Source organism: Chrysemys picta, chromosome 3 (assembly GCF_011386835.1).
Source record: "Chrysemys picta bellii isolate R12L10 chromosome 3, ASM1138683v2, whole genome shotgun sequence".
NCBI classification, from domain to species: Eukaryota; Metazoa; Chordata; order Testudines; family Emydidae; genus Chrysemys; species Chrysemys picta.
This window is the reverse complement of record NC_088793.1, coordinates 132,764,498-132,784,053: the sequence shown is the minus strand read 5'-3', so window position 1 is coordinate 132,784,053 and position 19,556 is coordinate 132,764,498. Positions and strand designations below refer to the sequence as shown.

The 19,556-nt window shown below is 40.7% G+C and overlaps 1 protein-coding gene across 2 annotated transcripts in view; it reads right to left on the bottom strand.

The window, feature by feature from the left end:
- The window catches only part of SLC35F3 (solute carrier family 35 member F3), a 266,391-nt gene extending 249,152 nt beyond the window's left edge, over positions 1–17,239 (bottom strand). The window contains exons 1-2 of one of the 2 annotated variants that reach the window (XM_005291205.5): positions 16,583–17,239; positions 15,772–16,001 (exon numbers count right to left, since the gene is read on the bottom strand). In XM_005291205.5, coding sequence (XP_005291262.2) covers positions 15,772–16,001; positions 16,583–16,635 — 283 coding nt within the window. In that variant the 5' untranslated portion in view covers positions 16,636–17,239. The remainder of the gene's footprint in view (positions 1–15,771; positions 16,002–16,582) is intronic. The other variant, XM_005291203.5, reaches the window with a different exon arrangement.
- Positions 17,240–19,556: the final 2,317 nt, after the last annotated feature.

Sequence of the window (19,556 nt, the reverse complement as noted above, 5' to 3'; positions counted from 1 at the left end):
GAAATTATAAAAAATAAAAATACAAATCTAATTCTGCCAAGCCTAGTCATTGTGCATTGTGCTCCAGCCCCTTCCTATAAACTCCCCCTTCAGACTGCCCCGTACATCCACTAGGACAGGATTATGTGTGGGAGGGCACCAGGAGAGGCTTGGGCTTGCTAGCCAAGGATTCTCCTAAATTAGGGGGATCCGCAGGTGATACCTTGAGGTGATTTAGGTCCCTTTCTTCTGGGGATTTAGGAAGGCTCAAGAATCTGGAACCTGTTTTTTTGTTTATTCTGTATGTTTCAGATTTACTCTGCAGCAGGGGAGACGTTTCATTCTAGGGAATTTTCGTATCATTCTCTTTAACATTTGCAAGACTTTGGGCACAGTTAATTTCTGCTGTGACTAGGTGACATGGTTTTTGGTTTTGATTTTTTCAGATAAGGTCCTTTTGACTCTAAAATGTTGCTTTATTTTCCCCCATGGATGCTCTCAAAAGCAACAGCTGCATTGTTTTAATTTAAACTTGTTTATTTGACTGTGCAATGAAAAGACCTAGCAGTATTAGTATAGCCCAGACAGCATTCATGGCTTGGGAAAGCGTGTGATTTAGGGGAGAGATGGTAAGGGCAGAGCTTAACTCCATTTCTATTCATATTAAAGGTATTAAGCCTAACATTGGGGGTTTTAAATGGGATTTGCTTGCAGACCTATTGGGAAGAATGACATTATCACCACATATAGTTAAACAGCATTGCCATTAAAAATATTGTACAAACTAGCTACTGCATAACTTCTCTTCCACCAAAAGATACCCTCATGTACCCAAGCTCCTTGTCTTCACTACATTTGTATCAAGGATGAATTTGGCCCATTGTGTCCAATGTTCCCTCTATAACACCCCGAACATTTTCTTAGACACACCTAATGCTCTCTTCTGTTTTGTCTTTTATTTCTCATGGACACTTCCAGAGAACTATGTCCCTTACTAACTTCACCAGACACTGAACTGGGGTTTTTAAGTCCCCATATTTTATCTGTCTGTAATGTACAATTCCTAGATACTTTTTTCTAACTGGCTATCTAAAAGATCATACATGAGTGTATTATAGCACAATATGGAGGCACACAACCAAAAAGCCCCCTAATATAAAGGGGCTTGGGCTGATTGCAGGATATTTTCCTCAGGGAAAATATGGGGTGGTGGAATGTGGCGTTCAAAGGGGGCCGGTGACAAAAGCCCACCACTAAGTATAAAAAAAAAAGGTGATCTTAACTGAAGGCTAGATTTTGGGGGTGGGGGTGGAAACATTACAGTAGGGTCATAGGAGCAAGAAGAGGGAAAACTGTGGGGGAATCTGCTCAACATCTTAGATGTCTATACACAAATTCAAAGAGTATGGGGAATAAACAGAAAGAACTGGAACTAAGCTAAATCATCACTTAATTGGCATCACTGAGATTTGGTGGATAAATCTCACAACTAGAATATTGGTATAGGGGGTATAGCTTGTTTAGGAAGGAGAGACAGGGTAAAAAGAAAGGAAGTGTGGCTATATACATAAAAACGTATACACTTGTTCTGAAGTCCAGAAGGAGGGGAGACACAGGCCAATTGAAAGTCTCTGGGTGAAGAGGCGATGTCATGGTAGCGGTCTACTATAGATCACCAAATCAGGAGGAGGTGGTGGATACGGCATTTCTAAAACAAACAACAAAATACACAAAACATACAAAACACAAAACTTGGTAGTAATGAAGAACTTCAATTACCCAGATATCTGTTGGAAAAATTAATACACAAAAACACAAAATGTCCAATAAGCTCTTGGAATGTGTTGGGGACAACTTCTTGTTTTAGATGGTAGAGGAAGTAACCAGGAACACTGCCATTTTAGACTGGATTCTGACTAACAGGGAAGAACTGGCTGTGAATCTGAAGAATGAAGGCAATTTGGGTGAAAGTGATCATGAAATGATAGATTTCATGTTTCTAAGGAAAGGAAGGTGTGAAAGCAGCAGAATAAGGACAATGGACTTCAAAAAAGCAGACTAACAAACTCAGAGAACTGGTATCTAAGGTCCCATCACAAGAAAATCTAGGGAAAAAGGAGTTGAGAGCTGGCAGTTTCTCAGAGACAACATTAAAGGCACAACTGCAAACTACCCTGATGCAAAGGAAAGATAGGAAGAATAACAAGAGACCAACATGGTTCCCTCAGGAGCTCTTTAATGACCTAAAAATCAAAAAGGAATCTTACAAAAAGAGTAAACATGGACAAATTACTAAGGATGAGTACAAAAGTATACCATGAGCATATGGGACAAAATCAGAAAGGCTACGGCATAAATTGAGTTACACCTAGCAAGGGACATAAAAGGCAATAAGAAAAGGTCCTTTAAATACATTAGGAGCAAAACAAAGGCAAAGGCCTACTACTAAGCACTGGAGGAGAAATAATAAGAGTTCACACCAAGAAGGCTGAGGATTTAATGCCAGTTTTCCTTTAGTCTTAACCTTTTTTAGTGAATTGGGACCAGATGCTTAATCAAGTTGATATTAACAAAAATGGGGAAGGAACACAAGCCAGAATAGGGAAAGAATAGTTTAAAGAATACACAGATAAGTTAGGTGTATTCAAGTCATCAGGGCCTGACAAAATTCACCCTAAAGTATTTAAGAAACTATCTGAATGAATCTTGGAAGAGTTTGTGATTACCTCTGAGAAGTCACAGAGGACAGGTGATGTCCTACAGGACTGGAGAAGGGAAAACATAGTATCTATCTTTAAATAGGTGAACAAAGAGGAGCCAGCGAGTTATAGACTAGTCAGCCTAACTTCAATCTCTGGAAAAATGCTGGAACAAATTATTAAACAATCAATTTGTAAGCACATAGCGAATAAGAGAGTGATAAGGAATTGGCAACATGGATTTGTCAAGAATGAATCATTTCAAACCAACCTAATTTCCCTCTTTGACAGTGTTAACAGCCTAGTGAATTGGGGGGGGGGAAGCAGTAAACATGATATATTTTGATTTTAGTAAGTCTTCTGACACAGTCCACTATGATATTTTCATAAGCCAACTAGGGAAATGTCATTTAGATGAAATTACTGTAAACTGGGGGCACAACTGGTTGAAAGACCATACTCAAAGAGTAATTATCAATAGTTCACTGTCCAACAGGGAGGACTTATAGCTAGTGAGGTTCAACAGGGGACTGCCGTGGGTCTGGTACTTTTCAACGTTTTCATTAGTGACTTGGATAATGGAGCAGAGAGTATGCTCATAAAATCTGCAGATGACACCAAGATGGGAGGGGTTGCAAGCACTTTGGAAGGCAGGATTAGAATTCAAAATGACCTTGACAAATTGGAGAACTGGTCTGGAATAGTAAAACATACTACACTTAGGAAGGAAAAATCAAAACGTACAAATATAAAACATCGAATAACTGGATCATCTGTAATACTGCTGAAAAGGACCAGGTGTTATAGTGGATCACAAATTAAATATAAGCCAACAACATGAATGCAGTTGTGAGAAAAGCTAATAATCTGGGTGTATTAACAGGATTTTTGTAAGAAAAGACATGGGAGGTAATTGTCCTGCTCCACTCAGCACTGGTGAGAGATCTCAGCTGTTCAGTTCTGAGTGTCACTCTTTAAGACAGATGTGGACAAATTGGGCAGAGTCCAGAGGAGAGCAACAAAAATGATAAAAGGTTTAAAAATCCTGACCTGTGAGGAAAGATTAAAAAAACTTGGCATGTTTTGTTTTGAGAAAAGAAGACCAAAGGGGGAGCTGATAATCTTCAAATATGTTAAGGGCTATTATAAGGAGAACAGTGATTAATTGTTCTCCATGTCCACTGAACGTAGGACAAGAAGTAATGGGCTTAATCTGCAGCAAGAGAGATCTAGGTTAGATATTAGGGAAAACTTTGTAACTATAAAGATTGTTAAATTCTGGAATAGGTTTCCAAGGAAGATTGTGGAATCCCCCTCACTGGAGGATTTTAAGAACACGTTGGACAAACACCAGTCAGAAATAGTCTAGGTATATTTAATCCTGCATCAGTGGCTGGACTAGATGAGCTCTTGACTCTCTTCCAGCCCTACACTTCTATGATTTATGTTTTATTCTTAAATGTTAAATAGGCAACTGCATTTACTGCACAATACAGTCTTTTGTTCTAAGTCTATGTTTTTGTTTGCATTTTGTAATTTTTTGTGTTAGTTCCTAGAGCTTGTCTAGAACTTGTAATAAATAATAAAAATAAATCAGGACTTCTACCTTGTTGCCATTGAGAAACGACGCCTATTTATCATTTTCAACCCTAGTCTCATTAATTTACACCTCAGGCTAATTTGCATAAACCACAAATCCCTCATTTCTTCCTATGCTTTTGGAGTAGCCTTTTTGGGGATCAGCTAGGCCTCCTCATTGTGTTTCATCAAAAAAGCTCCACAACTTGCTCGGCATTCTTTCCTGTAGGCCATCTGTGTCTAGTAAGACACTGATCCTTCTCAGACACCGTTTTTCATCTGTCTGATTTTTAACCATTTACTTCCAGTCTCCAGACTGGCACTATGCAAATTATTTTTTGTATTCAATGGAGTTTTTGTCATTCTAAATTAATACATGCTAAGCTTATGTGATGAACAGTATCTTGGCCAACACTGGGTACTGGGCCAGGGACCGCCAGAGCTAAAAGCATGAGTGTCTACTGCTTGAACTAAGAAGCCAGATTCTGTAGTTGGTCCTTGTAACAGACGAGGTCCTCTGTAGCTGGTCCTCTGTAGATCACATGCAGAGGGGGACACCTAGCCCACAGTGATCAGTGGGTTACAGTGATTATTCACGCAGTCCTGTAAGGCTTGGTTCAGCCAGCAATTCATACTGTTGCACTGGGATGGACTTGAATAAACTATCTGCATGAGCTATGCTTCCCTGTTCTTTCCTTGATCCCTTTTTAAAAGTGATATACCTAAAAAGGCTAAAGAGAAAGAAGGTTACCTCTCTTGGTTTTTCTATGCTTTGCAACAGAGAATGATGTAAGGATTTTCTACTTTACCCTCTGTGGCTTTATGCTCAGGATTCGCAGTCTTGGAAGAGAGGGGATGTAACACCCACTTCACCTGTCATTGTGGGCTGCTGGCTGTTTATTCCCACCCTTCTGTGCTGCCTCTGCTGGCTATATGTTCTCTACCCTGTATGGACACACACAGTTCCTCTTCCCATGTATTGCCTTCTATTACTATAACTGTGCAGTGCAGCTGGCTACCAAGGGAGAGAGGGTACCACAGTGATAGATGCAAAATCCGAATACAAGAAGGAAAAAAATGTATTGGCAGCTGAGAGATGAAGGGTAAAGGAGTGTTAGACAAAGGAGGGGAAAGAGAGGGAGAGACTGGCGCAGAAGAATGAGGAAGAGGAACTAGGGACCAAACACAGGTCCAAGCCAAGAAGCTGACACAGTACCTAAAAGAGAAAAGTGAAAGCTATCAAAGTTCCCAACACCATAGCTGAAGGACACACTCCACCAGCAAGACAATTAATACAAACAGGGTAGGAAAAATCCTACTGCCCAATCACCTGGGACAACCTGAAAACTAGGTGAGGAAAGGAAGCTTAATTAGGTCCAGACTGCCAGCCTGCTGCTGATTTGCGCTTAGTGTTTGATGCACTGACTGATGGGTGTGTTTGATCTAAGTACAGTATAAAAATGAAAACTGGCATCCTGACTCAGTTTCCTCACACTTGCCAGCAAACTGCAAAGATGGTTTATCCAACACATCGCCAAATCCTTCCTTTGACCCTAGTCCACTTTCAGAGGTCCGTCCAGGGTTAATTCAGTAATATTTACAGAGCAACTGTGGTGGAAGGCCAAGTTTCATTTTTTGCCTCAGGTTGGATGCGCCAGTCAGTCAAGGTACCCAGGAGCTTTCAGTGCTTGTCAGTTCAGGTAAGAGACTTGTCCTTAGGGAAGGGAAGTGACACATTAAAAAAAAATGCAGAGGATTTCCATCTGTTCTGAGCTTGTGTTTTCAGACGGTGAGAAGTGGTGACAGCATTCAGCTCCCACCCCTGCTGCTCAGGTCAACCCATCATCTCACCTTGTTATTGCCCTTCATCACATACCCTTCTGCTGCTCTTCTGCTCCCAGATGGAAATGAGCAGCCCAAGATCTGAGCAGGGGGGTGGGACAGAAAGCAATATCATAGCTTTGTACTAGCCCAGTTCACCCTCTGCCACATTCCCCAGTAGCTGGGCCTGAGGAGTTCTTTCTCTCAGTAAGATGGTGTCATGTTCACTGTCCTGTAGGAGTACTTGAACAAAAGGGGTGGCTAATATTTGTTTGTTTTAGGATGACAGTTCCATGACTGATGGCGACATGAAACATAAATTAAAAATAAAGAAAGATAAAAACCTGTCCTCCTTATTTTGGTCACAGAGAGACTGGAGAACCATATTTTTTTTTTTTGGACAATTATATTTGAGATCCAGGTTATCCTACTAACCTTAAATAATTTTTTCCTAACCATTTTCCCTTAGGTATTAGAAAACTCAAAGCCTCTCTGTTTCCCTCCAGCTCTAACATTTGGTCCATCATGTGTCTTATTTGGCCTTCATTATGGGCCTGAATCTGTTAACCTTGCTCAGGTTGAGTAGTACTTTCCTTCACAAGAAATCCCACTAAAATCAATAACAGCGCAAACAATGCACTTAGTTTGAAATATGTTTTATCCTTAAGGAAAGGGACTTCTGACAAGGAAAGTATCAAACAGTGAATGTCTTGCTGCAATGTTCAATTCACAGCACAAAAAATGATTACCAATCAAAATGGATATTTGGTTGATTTGAGAAAAATAAACCAAACAATTTTTTTACCTCAAAATTAGTAAAACTTGCATAAGATAAACAGCAAAAAATCCCAGCAAAAACCCTCAGGAACAACCACAAAACTATAGATATATTTTCTTTAGATACAAACTAATTTGGCTGTTTAACCTAGGTGCAATGTTTTGGATTATATTATGATTCTAGAAAAGAAACAGATGGAAAAAGTAAATAGAAACTTTAATGGAAGCACAAATAAAATCAACCAATGTTATAGGAAACTGCATAGCTAAAATGACCTAACAACCCAGGGAATCCATGTATTTATGAAACTGAATGGAAACACTTCTGTTTGCATAGAAAAATATTTTTCTTCATATACAAATGAACTATCAATGGACAGTATAATAGTGATACTTAGTCATAATCATCTAGATATAGATAACTATTATGCCAAATTTAATGGCATTTTGAGTTAGTGGAGAATATTATTTTTGAATCTTCAGCAAAAATGTCATATTAACACTTGTTAAAGGCAGACTATGTCAGGACAATAAATATAATAAAAGCTTCAAACACCCAAACTTACACATTTGAATAACTTTATGCACACCAACAGTCTATGAGTAAAGTTGCTAACATGCATTTTTGTATTATTGCGATGTATGTGCTGAAAATATTCTTTTAAATATAGAAGTATTTCCTTTGTAACTCTGTATTCTAAACTCCTCAGTGGCATAACTCCAGTGAACAAAATGATGTTACATCAAGGATAAATTTAGTCAAACTCCTTTAAAACATAAAGCAGATACATCATGCACTAGGGAAATATCACCTAGGATTCACAGCCCGGAGAATTTACAGGTATTACTTTGGACACTGAAGAGTATCCCCATTGTTTTATGACTACAACAGAAACAATGAAAATGATAAAAAATAGGAAGTGAAAACAATATAAAGTTTAAACTGTGCTCACTTGTTAATCCCAAGAATTTATGAATACAAAGTTATAGGAAAAAATATTTAAATCAATAGCAGGTAAAAAGAAATGTCCTAATTAAGGTTCTAAATTTCTCCCATAAAGAAGTTACCTATTAAAATCTTTCTAATGAGACAGTAGAATTATTATGTCTATAAAAAAAAGCAGAAAAAAGACTGAAGTTCCAATGTTGGTTTTTGTCAGAGAAATACCCTAGAACCCCATTAAATTCAATCTTATGTAGTTCTTTTTTTTTCTTTTAAACTTGGCTGCCAGTGGAGTGTTACAGTGAAATCTACTGAGAATAACTGGTTGGCAGCACAACTGGTTCAACCTTGCACTGTTTAAGAAAGACAGATGTGAAGTGAAAGAAGCTATCATGGAATCCAATGTCATTTCGTACCTCCCAGTTACCACACAGTGCATAGCAATTCAGTTGGAGGAGCTACTGTGTCCTGTCCTGGGGAAATACATATGGCTTAAAAACGCCTCCTACATCCGTTCAAGGTCTGGGATAAGTTCCTCAGGCTAAATGCCTCCTATTGTGCTATGCTTCCCAGCCCTTTTTGATTTATACCCGGAGTGGCCAAACTTACAGACCCTCCAAGCCACATACAACAATCTTCAGAAGTTCGAGAGCTGGGGCGCACCAGTTGGAGCAGGGCTTCTGCCCTGTGGCGGGGTGGTGGAGCTGGAGCTTCTTTCCTGCGGAGAGGGGGGCCTTGGGGCTTCAGCCCTGCTCCAGCTGAAGCCCCTAGCCCACCACTCTGCCACAGGGCAGAAGCCCTAAGCTCCTCCCCCCCATCTGGTAGATGGAGTGTGTAGGGGAGTTCTGTGAGCAGCACTTTAAAAGAGCTGTATGCTGCTCACGAGCCATAGTTTGGCCACCGCTGCTTTATGCTAACCTCACACTCACATAATTCCCATAGAAGTCAGTATGTGCACGGTTTGATATAAAGGCAAAATTCTGGCTATTAATAATGTAAGTGATTTTGGTTAATGCCATACAGCCAAGTATCATCCTCTTCCCCCAAATCTAAACATGGCGCCAACTCTCTCCTGCCCCAAGACCCGTTCAGAGAAGGTGGGGATGGGGCCAGTCAGGGAGTCAGTTATAGTTCCCTGGCTCTCAAGCTGCTTCAGCCCAGCATGAGTGAAAGTGGCCACTAGGCTCCCATAACTTACATGGGATAGTTATGGTCCCTAATGGACCACAGGCCTGTTAAGGATTGCAGGAGCACAAGCACACAATGTTCCATTCCTCTGCACCAGGGAGCTGACAAGGGAGCTGGCTACCCTAGTTTACGTCAGCTGAGCACAACTAGGGGAATTCTCAAGTGGCCAGCTGGGATCAGATTCCTGCCACTTTGCACTGCCTGAGGGGCACAAAGCCACAAGGAACAGGGGGGCAAGAATCTGGCCTTATACTAGTACCTCGTGCTTATGAAAACAGTAAAAAGCTCCAAGTGAAACCAAACATAGTACAAGCAGGCACTGTACAGTATTCTCTCCACAATGCTGCCAACTCACCACACTCCTGACACACAACATCTACTCCATTCTTGGGCATGTATGAAGGTTTGTGAATGCTTCCCTAGCAAACTGTGTGGTGGTCAGTAATCCATTAAGGACTATGATTAGACCAGAAAACTCATTTTCATTTAGGATCTAAATACATTGGAGGCTCAGTCCTTTAACCTTTGTTCAAGAAAAACTCCCATCAACTTCAATGAGAATTTCACTTGAGTAAAGACTGCAAGATTGTGACTTTAAAATAAAATCGGAAAGGTCAGAGGTTAATGCATTAATCTGAAGCCAACTAGTCTTCACTAGACAGACTTTAAACTTGAATTAGGCATTCCTCTAAGACACATCCTGTGTATTATTTATACTTTTTTGTGGTAGATGGATTTTGGTTTTCTTAAATCTAACAAGTTACATAAAATCATATTTAAACTTTGTTTTCCCTTTAGTGCCATATTGAATTTCTTCCAGAACATTTTAATGCTCCCCCACCACCCACCATCCTCATCTATGTTTCTAACTGCAAAGAATTCCAACTTTTATACCATCCTACCCCACAATAGACTGTGAAAAGGTCAAGCCTGTTTATCATTAATGTCTTTAATATTTAATGCTTTGGTTCACCTATTAATGTAGCTTGTTTCCTCCATTTAAAATACAATGCTATATACACTTGAGGAGGTGCTATGTTTTGAGCAATGTATTTTTCAATGTATTATTGATTGTTATCTTGGATGTGTCAATTAGCAGATTTCATTCATGGTCTCAGATTAGAGAGAAAGAGTTAATGAGTGAGAAAGAGAGAGCGCATATGTACATATGAGTATACATATTTCTCCCCCCTCCCACTTATATACAGAGCACAGTGTATTTAGCTTCCTGGGGAGAGGGAAGGAGAAATATTCTTCTTTCCCTTTGTTGTAGATGCTCCTCACCCATCTCAGGACAAAATATGTAGTAGTAATTAAATAGCAAGTGCAGGATGAAAGAAAATTAAAATTGCGCATCTGTTAAAAGTAGTAAATTATTCTACATTTTAAATAGAGTTCTTCAATAGGGTTCAGGATCTTTTAAAAAAATGTATGGGTAGGTGTAATTGGATGCAGTTGCCTTAGGAACAGGTGCTCAGTGCATAGCACTGAGAATGAGCGTGCATAGCAGGCAAATTCAAAGACCTAAACCTGGAGGGTGAAATCCTGGTTCTACTGAAGTTAAGGCCAAAACTCCATGGATTTCAGGGGAGCCAGGACTTTTCCACTCCTATATTTATTTGCAATATTGTCCTTTGTATGAGGGTGTGATAGAAAAGAATATTTTAACAACTTTTTGAGCCAGAAAGCTCTATTAAAGGAATGAAGGTGGCAAGGGGGGCTTCCATTTTCCCTTGTGCAATAATTTCATCAAGAGAGGAAAAGTGCTTAGTGAGTCATAAAACCCTGACTTTACATTGTTTAGAGATTGCATTTCTGCTGCATTTCTCTTATATAGAGAAAGCATATTACATTTTCTTGTAAAGTGTTAAATGATGATGTAAAAGAATCTGAAATGCAGAAAAGAACAAAACTGTCTGGTACACAAGAGTAATTATAAAGCAATATCAAAGCTTCTTCTAGAAAATATTATGTAAAGTCCTCTCCACATCCAGAGATTTCCAGGAGTAAGTACAAAATCCCTACATTATTTGCTAGAATTATTTCCACTGAAATTTAATTTCTGGTACACAGAACACAGGGGGTTAAGAAGTGTTGCCGTCATACAAAATTCAAATCCTAGTTCTGTTATAAGCAGTTTTGTGTAGAAAATATATATTATTTCATGTTACCATGCTTTATGCCCCATTTTTATTTCTATTTAGAGAAGCACTGTTGCCTATAGAAATTCAGTAATCACCAGAATGTACACCCTTCCCAATGTGGCAAATAAGTTTATACACATTTAGAATAATGTAGTTGAACTATGTTTCTAAAAATTTCAGAAAATGCAGAACTAAAGTACACCCCTACCTCGATATAACGCTGTCCTCGGGAGCCAAAAAAACGTACCGTGTTATAGGTGAAACCGCCTTATATCGAACATGCTTTGATCTGCCGGAGTACGCAGCTTCACCCCTCCCCCTCCCCGGAGCATTGCTTTACCGCGTTATATTAGAATTCGTGTTATATCAGGTCGCGTTATATCGGGGAAGAGGTGTAACTGCAGATATCAAAAAGTACATTCCTAAATACATTGTAATATTTGAAACAACATATTTATTTCTTTTATTCTGTGCTCCTGCCTCAGCTACAGGAAGATGATGATTTGAAAAGAACTAATGTAATCATGAATTGACCTGACTAATTATTTTGTTAAGCACCTAAGGCTTGGATTCTGCATTTCTTCTCCATGCAATATGAATTTAGAAGAGCTGCAACTCAGGTTTTAGCCTCCTATGACATCACCATTCAGGCCTTCCAAACATATGCAAAGACCTCCAACAAAACAGAATTTAGGATGAGATTCTGTGGTGTGCCTCCAAGAGATGTATACAAAACTTGCAGCCAGTAGCGTGGGATGGGGGTGGCGGCTAAAGTAGTTTCAAATCACCTTTGTGCTCTTTCCATTCTGGGCTGGTCTACAGTCACCAGCATAAAGAGACAGCCCTGAGGACCTGCTCAAGTTACAGCAGTCTGCACAGCCTCTCTTATGGGCCACAGTTCTGCCCAGAATCTCCACATACATAAATAGCACACTACAGAAGATATTAGATTTAATTAAAGCTGCATGAAGAAATTTGTAAAGCAATTGATTTGTTTGTTAAAAATCAATGACCATTCCGTAGATGAGAATTTAGTCCTTTTCTTTCCCTGAAATGAAAGACACAAGATAAAAATGTCTATTCAGAGTCTACACAAAAATGGTAGTCACCAGAACTAAACATAATTATTACAATGTTGCTATGACAGCAAATAATTGAAATCATTTCTTAATTTTTGATTAACAGGGATCAGTATCCTAATAGAGAACACTGTCTCTGTATTGTTCTTTGAATTATTTCATCTCGCTCCTTATGCACCCTAAACTCCCGATTGCTTTTTTGACAGCAGCTGCACTTTCTTTAAGCAGAAGTCTTCATTGAACAGTCTACAGTGACATTCAGGTCCCTTTCTTTAATTGATATGGTTACTGTTAGCATATAACTTTGTAAGGTGTATCAGTAATTTAAATGTCCCCCCTTCTCCAGGGTGCATTGCTTCACCTTTATAACATTAACTTTAATTTACCATGAGTTTTCCTCTTCATCTAGCTTGATTAGGTCAATTTTCATTATGGCAAAAGCCAGTCTCCTAGACAGTTTTTGATTCATGACAATACTTTGCCTCTAACCTCATGACTCCTTAGTTTCTTTACTAGCCGCTTGTGAGGGACCCTGTCAAAGGACTTCTGAAAGTCTTGATAAATTAGATAATCTATAGGAGTCTAAATAATATGAGAAATTGCTCACTAGATGCTAGACTTTCAGTAACTAAAATGTCACTGGCGGTGGAGGTGGCTGAAAAGAGGGTGAGGGGAAATGAAATCTGATTTATACGTTCATAAGCTAAGAACTAGATCACCAACTAGTTTCCTAGAGAGCTCCCACACTCAATTCATTATCCTCGTTATTATTTATATGGTGCAAACAGTATCTAGACTTTTTACAGACATATATAATTAGAAGACAAGATTCCTACCCAAAGAGTTTACAATTTAAATTTATTGTAAATTATTTTTGTTCACAGTACCTAGTCCTGGGGGTCGGGACCCCTCAGGGGTTCTAAGGTTATTACATGGGGGTGGTGAACTGTCAGCCTCCACCCCAAACCCTACTTTGCCTTCAGTATTTATAATGGTGTTAAATATATATAAATAAGTGTTTTTTAATTTATAAGGGGGGAGGTCGCACTCAGAGGCTTGCTGTGTGAAAGGGGTCACCAATACAAAAGTTTGAGAACCACTGACCTAGTCTGATTAAACCTGGCCACTTAAAATGTAAAAGGTTCCTTATCTCATCACCAGGTCCATGAGTCAAAATAAAGGAGTTTTTAAAAACGTTTTCAGAGTGTTGATATAAACCCAGCCTTCTACTTTTGCTGATTTATCTAACTTACATTATTCAGCCACATCCCCTGCTGATGTAAATCAAAGTAGCTCCATTGGAGACATGCCAAATAACACTAGCTAGAGATGTAAATAATCTTTTCTACATTTCTATCAACACAGTTTATAAAATATGGTTGTTGTTATCTTTTTAGTTTGTGAAATGGGTTCACATCATAGGTAAAATTATTCTGAGATAATTTTTTTTAAAAATCCTCAGAAAAGTTGTATATTTATTTCCCACCATTATAATTCTAAGATGTCATTTGTTATTTTTTTAAATTGCTATAGAGAACACACCTTAATGGCCAAGTTTTGGCTCATAATTAATTTTTACGGTGGAGTTATAAATCTCAACAATAGATTATAATTGAGCAGATGAAAATGACTTTTACTATTTTAGATGGATCATCTGCAATAACTCACCATGAATTCAATTGAACTATTAGTCATGGTGTCAGATAGGATCATTAATATCCAACTCAGAAGTTGCCACTCATACATGGTCTGATCACAGGATCCAATAACTTTGCATAGATGAATGGTCCCAATGAGTCTGTGGGACTACTCTTGAAGAAAGGTACAACTCCCTGTGAGTAAGGGCACCAAAATCAGACTCTTAGAATAGTAATAACCATAGAAAAAAATACAATAAACTGGTTTTACGCAAAATCTATCATGACCTTATCTGCTAATTCATATTCTAATATCCTGCAATAATGTTTTAATGAGTTGCTGATGGCTCATGAAAAACAGAAAAATACAGTATAACATGTTTTTTTAATCTTTCCCCTTTATTGTTAAGTGCATTGGCAATCAGATAATCCAAGGGTGAATGCATTAGAAATGCATACAATTAATAATTATAACAAAGTTTTCTTTTGTCAAAACCAGTTTTCCACCAAAAAACATGATCCTCTAGTAGAATAATATTTTTACAACAGAAAACTGTGATGTTATGAACAGTATTATCATGACACAAACAGTATTATGACTTCCACACAAGAGCAAATGAATTCTTAAAAACTGTTACTACATTCAGTCACCTTTGGTAATGATGAACAATGGAAGACCAATGTTACACAAGTTATACAAATACATGTTATAGAAGTATGAATATTTTCAACATGTTTATTAAAGCTTTTCAAGATATCATCACAAGCTTATAAAGAGAAACCCAGCTTTACACCCCATATACTATGATAAGTTTCTCACCAAAGTTTATGAACATGCAAACAGGAGGCTGTGTTGGAAAGGGTAAAGATATTTTAATTCAGGGAAAAGTTTAATTCCTGTAAAAACACAATGATCCTTCAAGATAGTAGGGAGAGGATATTGAATAATGTATTACTTTCAAAAACTAATACAGGTTTAAAAAGCCCCAGTGCACCGAAGCAATTGTCACAAATACGCTGATCATTATACTTCACTTATGGCATCAGCAAGACAGAGAGCAATGTTTTTAATACTGAATTTAACATGATTAACACCAAATCACTCAGAGCCTGATTTTACACAAAAAATGAATACCACATGTGCTAAATCCTTTAGCAGAGAATGAAAGCATTTCTTTAAATCTTTCAACTTAGACATTTTAATAAAGTGATAAAATATTTTCAGTGTAAAAGATGCAAACTTTAACCTACATGTAATGATTTACTTAACAATGTTATGTCATAGTAACTGTTTGTACCATTCACATTTGTCTTGAGTTCCAGCACTAAACTGAAATCCCTTTTCCTCCATTACAAAAGCTAACATGTTTTCAATAATCACCAGCATTTTTCCTAATAAGGAGAAAGTTCAAATGATTAAATCTCACACTAATCTGTATTGAATTGATCACAATGCCACCACCTAGTGCCACATCAAACACAGTCACAGAGTGTGGGCAACTTTTTCCACTATTCAGCACTGAATTAGCTATCAATCTCATCAGACACAAATGTCAACAGGCAAGGCAGCAGTTCATAAAGTAAACATAGTTAAACCTTCCAACTGAGGGAAAGGGAATATTTTAGAGGAAACTACAAAACTGACAAAGATGATATGATCCAGTTTAGGAAAAAAGAGGATAGTAAATAAAATTAGGCAGTTAATTTCCATCACTCCAAACTGCCGGGACATTGAAGTAGCAATGCGAGGGGCTGCCACAGAAAAGGGGACACCGGGTTAAATCCAGAGTGCAATGCAAGCTCTGCCCCACACCCTGCAGGCAGCTTGAGAAGAGGCTGCTGCTGCAGCAGCAGACAAAATTGAGGGGGGAGGGGAGAAGTGTTGCTACCGCTGGTGAGAAGAGAAGGGATAAACAAGGGACTTACTTTTGTAGCTGGCAGCCCAGGGCTGATAGCCATAATACCCGGTAATCCGCAGAATCCTTTCCTCGATGGACGTGAGCCCCACGGAAGCACTGGTGAGATCTTCCACGGATCGGGACCATTTCAAATCCTCTTTGATCGCCTCATCCACCACCAGGTATTTGAGCTGCCGGAGCTGCGGGCTGATGTCTGACAGCCTCCTGGGACTGACATCTGGAGATCTCCTCATGCCACTGGAAAGGCAGGAAAGGGACATGAACACAGCCCGGTAACAGCTGAGATGCTGGGAGGTGCCCAGCGCTGACCTGGCGAAGGAAGAGACGGGAGCTCCCCTTTCACTCCCCAATAAGTGTACAGGGGCCAGGACGGGCAAGGCACTGCCCGTGCGAAGGGAAAGCGCCCCTCTGCCAGCCTCTCCGGTACCCCCCGCGCGTTGCCTATTGAGAAAGGGGCAAAGATGCTGAACGCGGACCCTACAAATAGCTGAACCCCCGCAAACCATAGGGCTCCAGAGCAAGTTTAGCATTGTCTAAAGCACCCCAAGAAGAACTCCCTTGCCCAGGTGCGCAGCCTGCGGCGTTTGGCTCCCGGCCTCCCAGGGAGATAATGGCAGGAGTCCCGGGAACTTCGCGTGTTGCCCTCCCACATGACTGGGACCCCCCCCCCCGCATTGGGATTGACCCACAGATCTCCTCCCCCCCGACCCCCAGGGAACTCCAGCGTGGGCGCCTCCTGCCGCTGCAGGTACCTGTTCCCCTTCCCGGTGCAAAACAAGGGAGCGCCCTGCCCGCGCCGCCCTGGGGGGGATACTCACATTGTGATGGTCTTGCCCCTCGCCGTGCCGTTGGGAAACTCTCGGATCCCCATAGGGAAGAGCAGGGGTGGAGTGGGGGCTCCCAGACTTCAGGAAAAGGTGCAGCCGGGGGCTGTCACCGGCCGATCGGACAGAGAAGAAGAAGGGGCAGGTGCCGGGTTCGCAGGCGCTGCAGAGGGGCTGCCAGGGCTTGCACCGGCCGCTGGAGAAGCGGGGAGTGAAGTGCCCAGATTGCTGCTGCCGCAGGTGCGTCTCCTGTCCCTAGCGGAGGCCAGGTGCTGGCTGCTGCCGCGGAGCGTGTGGCAGTGGGTGGAGGGAAGGGCTCCTCGCCCGCTCCCACCTCCCTGGGCTCTGCTCTCCCGCGCTCCGCCGGCAGGGGGAGCCCCGCAGCCAGCCCCGTTCCCGACTTTCCCTCCTCCGCCGCCGGTGCCCGTCCCGCTCGCTTCTGACAGGGGGGCCCGGCAGCGCCGCTGCTGCGAGGGAAGGCGGGGCAGGACGGGGGCTGGGAGGCGAGCCGAGCCGAGCCGGCTGCTTAGCGTTGACGGGTGTCCAGAGCTCAGCTGCGGGGGGAGGGGCCCCGCTGAACCCTGGCGCTGGGCAAATGCAACGGTGACGTCAAAAGCCCAGTGGGGCAGGTTCAGAGGTGCCCTGTTCCCAACGCGCCTCCAAATCAGCCGGCTTGCAACGTGGTCCGGCACCGACCCCAGTGGCCAAGGCCGGTTCCGCCCGCTGGGCTAGTCCCGGCCGAAGTTGCACTCGGCACTGTAGGAGGGGCTGCTTTGTGGCCCCCAGGGACGCCGTCAAGCTTAGGGGCTTTGTGGGGATTTACCCTGGGCTTCAGCCTGGCGGACTTTAGGAGCTCGGAAGGTAACTAAACCCTGGATAGTGGATTTTCAGAGTTTCCTAAAAATCACAGGTTGGTTGTAATGACACTTGGCACTTCTCCAGCACCTTCCATTCTGGGATCTCAAAGCACTTTCCCAACAACAATCATGATTAAACCCAACCACTCTTGTGAGGTAGGTAAGAATTATCCACGTTTTGCCTTTGTAGAAATGGAGGAAGAGAGGCTCAGATCCTGGTATGTAGTCGCCTAACGCCCATTGGTTTCAATTAGGCTCGTTTTGGGTCTGAGAATTTAAGATCATTGCCCACGGTGACACAGCTGGTCTGCAGCAGAGTTGAGATTTGAGTCCGGATCTCCAGATTTCTAGAGTCATGATTTAATCACAAGAACACAAACTATTTGGGGTAGGGAATGGCTTTTTGTTGTGTGTTTGAACAGTGCATAGTGCGGTGGAGCTGGGACCTCTAGTTGCTAGTGCCATACAAATAAATACATTTTCAGAACATTGAGCCTACTGGAACAAAGAAAGACAACAGCATTATTGAAAGAAAAAGGAACAGTAACACTTTATGTTAAGGTTCCATTTACAAAGATTTATAAAGGGTTAGTAAATGATTAGTATATGTTTTAAGCATGTTACAGACATATTTTATAGATGGTTATGAACACATCAGTAGGTAGTTATAAGCCACACTTGTAGCCAGCCTCTTGAGATGTTTGACTTTATAACACTTGATTAACCATTGGTTAAAATGTTTTAAGCACTCATTAACCCAGCATAAATAGAACCTGAATATATCATGTAACCAAAAATTATAGGTGGGATTTTCAGAAACACTCAGCATTGGTCTAACTCTGCTCCCACTGATGTCAATGAGAGCAAAGTTAGCCCAGTGTTGGGTACATTTTGAAAATCCTACCTAAACTTCTGTGTTAACACTGCAAAGACTTTGGGCCCAGTCCTGCAGCCCTTAGTCAAGAAAAACTCCTATTGACTTCCTAATGACTTTGCCTGAAAAAAGACTGTAAGTCTGGATCTTTTATTAGGACCATTACCAATGCAGCAAGGTGTCTAAGCATGTGAATAACCCCACTGACTGCTCATGTGCTGAAATTAGGCATGTGGTTAAGTATCTTGCTGAATCAGGACCTATAGTAGTATAGGGAATGATTGTCTTAGATTGCCTTAATGTCTATATATTGTTTAATTGTGTACATATACACAATGAAAAATTGGATTAAAATCTGCAAGCATTATTTATTATGAGAACATCTGACCATCTGAAAGTAGGAACATATACAAAGACTTACATATCTGGAAGCATGGCCTTTTTTTTTTTTTTTTTTTTTTGATAGAAGAAGCTTAGTAGAAGCTTTCCTCTTCAATTTGATGTATTTTAGAGCACCTAGGCATTTAATTGCAAAGTTAATAGACATCAGTGAAATAAAACCACTTGCCCTGCATAGTGTTAAAGAATCATTGTCGCTTTATCCAGAATAAAAACAAACAAAACTATCAGACAAAAGCTAAACTAAATATCTGAACTGTGTATTGTACTGAATACATGTATTGAAAATATTTTATTTATTGCATACACAATCATTATTTTGAATAGCAGTATGCTAAAGTGAAAACAACTGTCCCTTGGGAACTCAGGGTGAAACCCCCCAATACAGCAGAATTGTGGTCCAGTTATACAGAGATGGGTAGGAGCTGTGCAGGAAAATTCAGCCCTGTTTGCAACAAAGCTGAGCTCCTTGCAAGGTAAACATAAACCACAGTGCAAGATGAATTTAAGGATGGCTGGGACAGTGTCAAGAAGATGCCCACTGAATCTGTAATTACATAGATCATTGGCTTCATGTAAATTGCGTCCAGGGGTCTCATCCTCTAGTCCAGAGTAGCATCTGGAACAATAGCTATAAATGGAGTTGGGTTGGGTTTACTTCTCTCCCAAACCCAGAATAGTTCCCTGCACAGAGTTTAGATGCCCGGGCTGTGTGTGGAAGGTGAGGGTGGGAATTCACCATGAAGGAATTTTCATGTCTGTAGTACCGTGAAGTGTCTGAGAGTTTTACACTCTACAGAAATGGAGCAATGTATATTAAAAATAATGTAATGGGTTC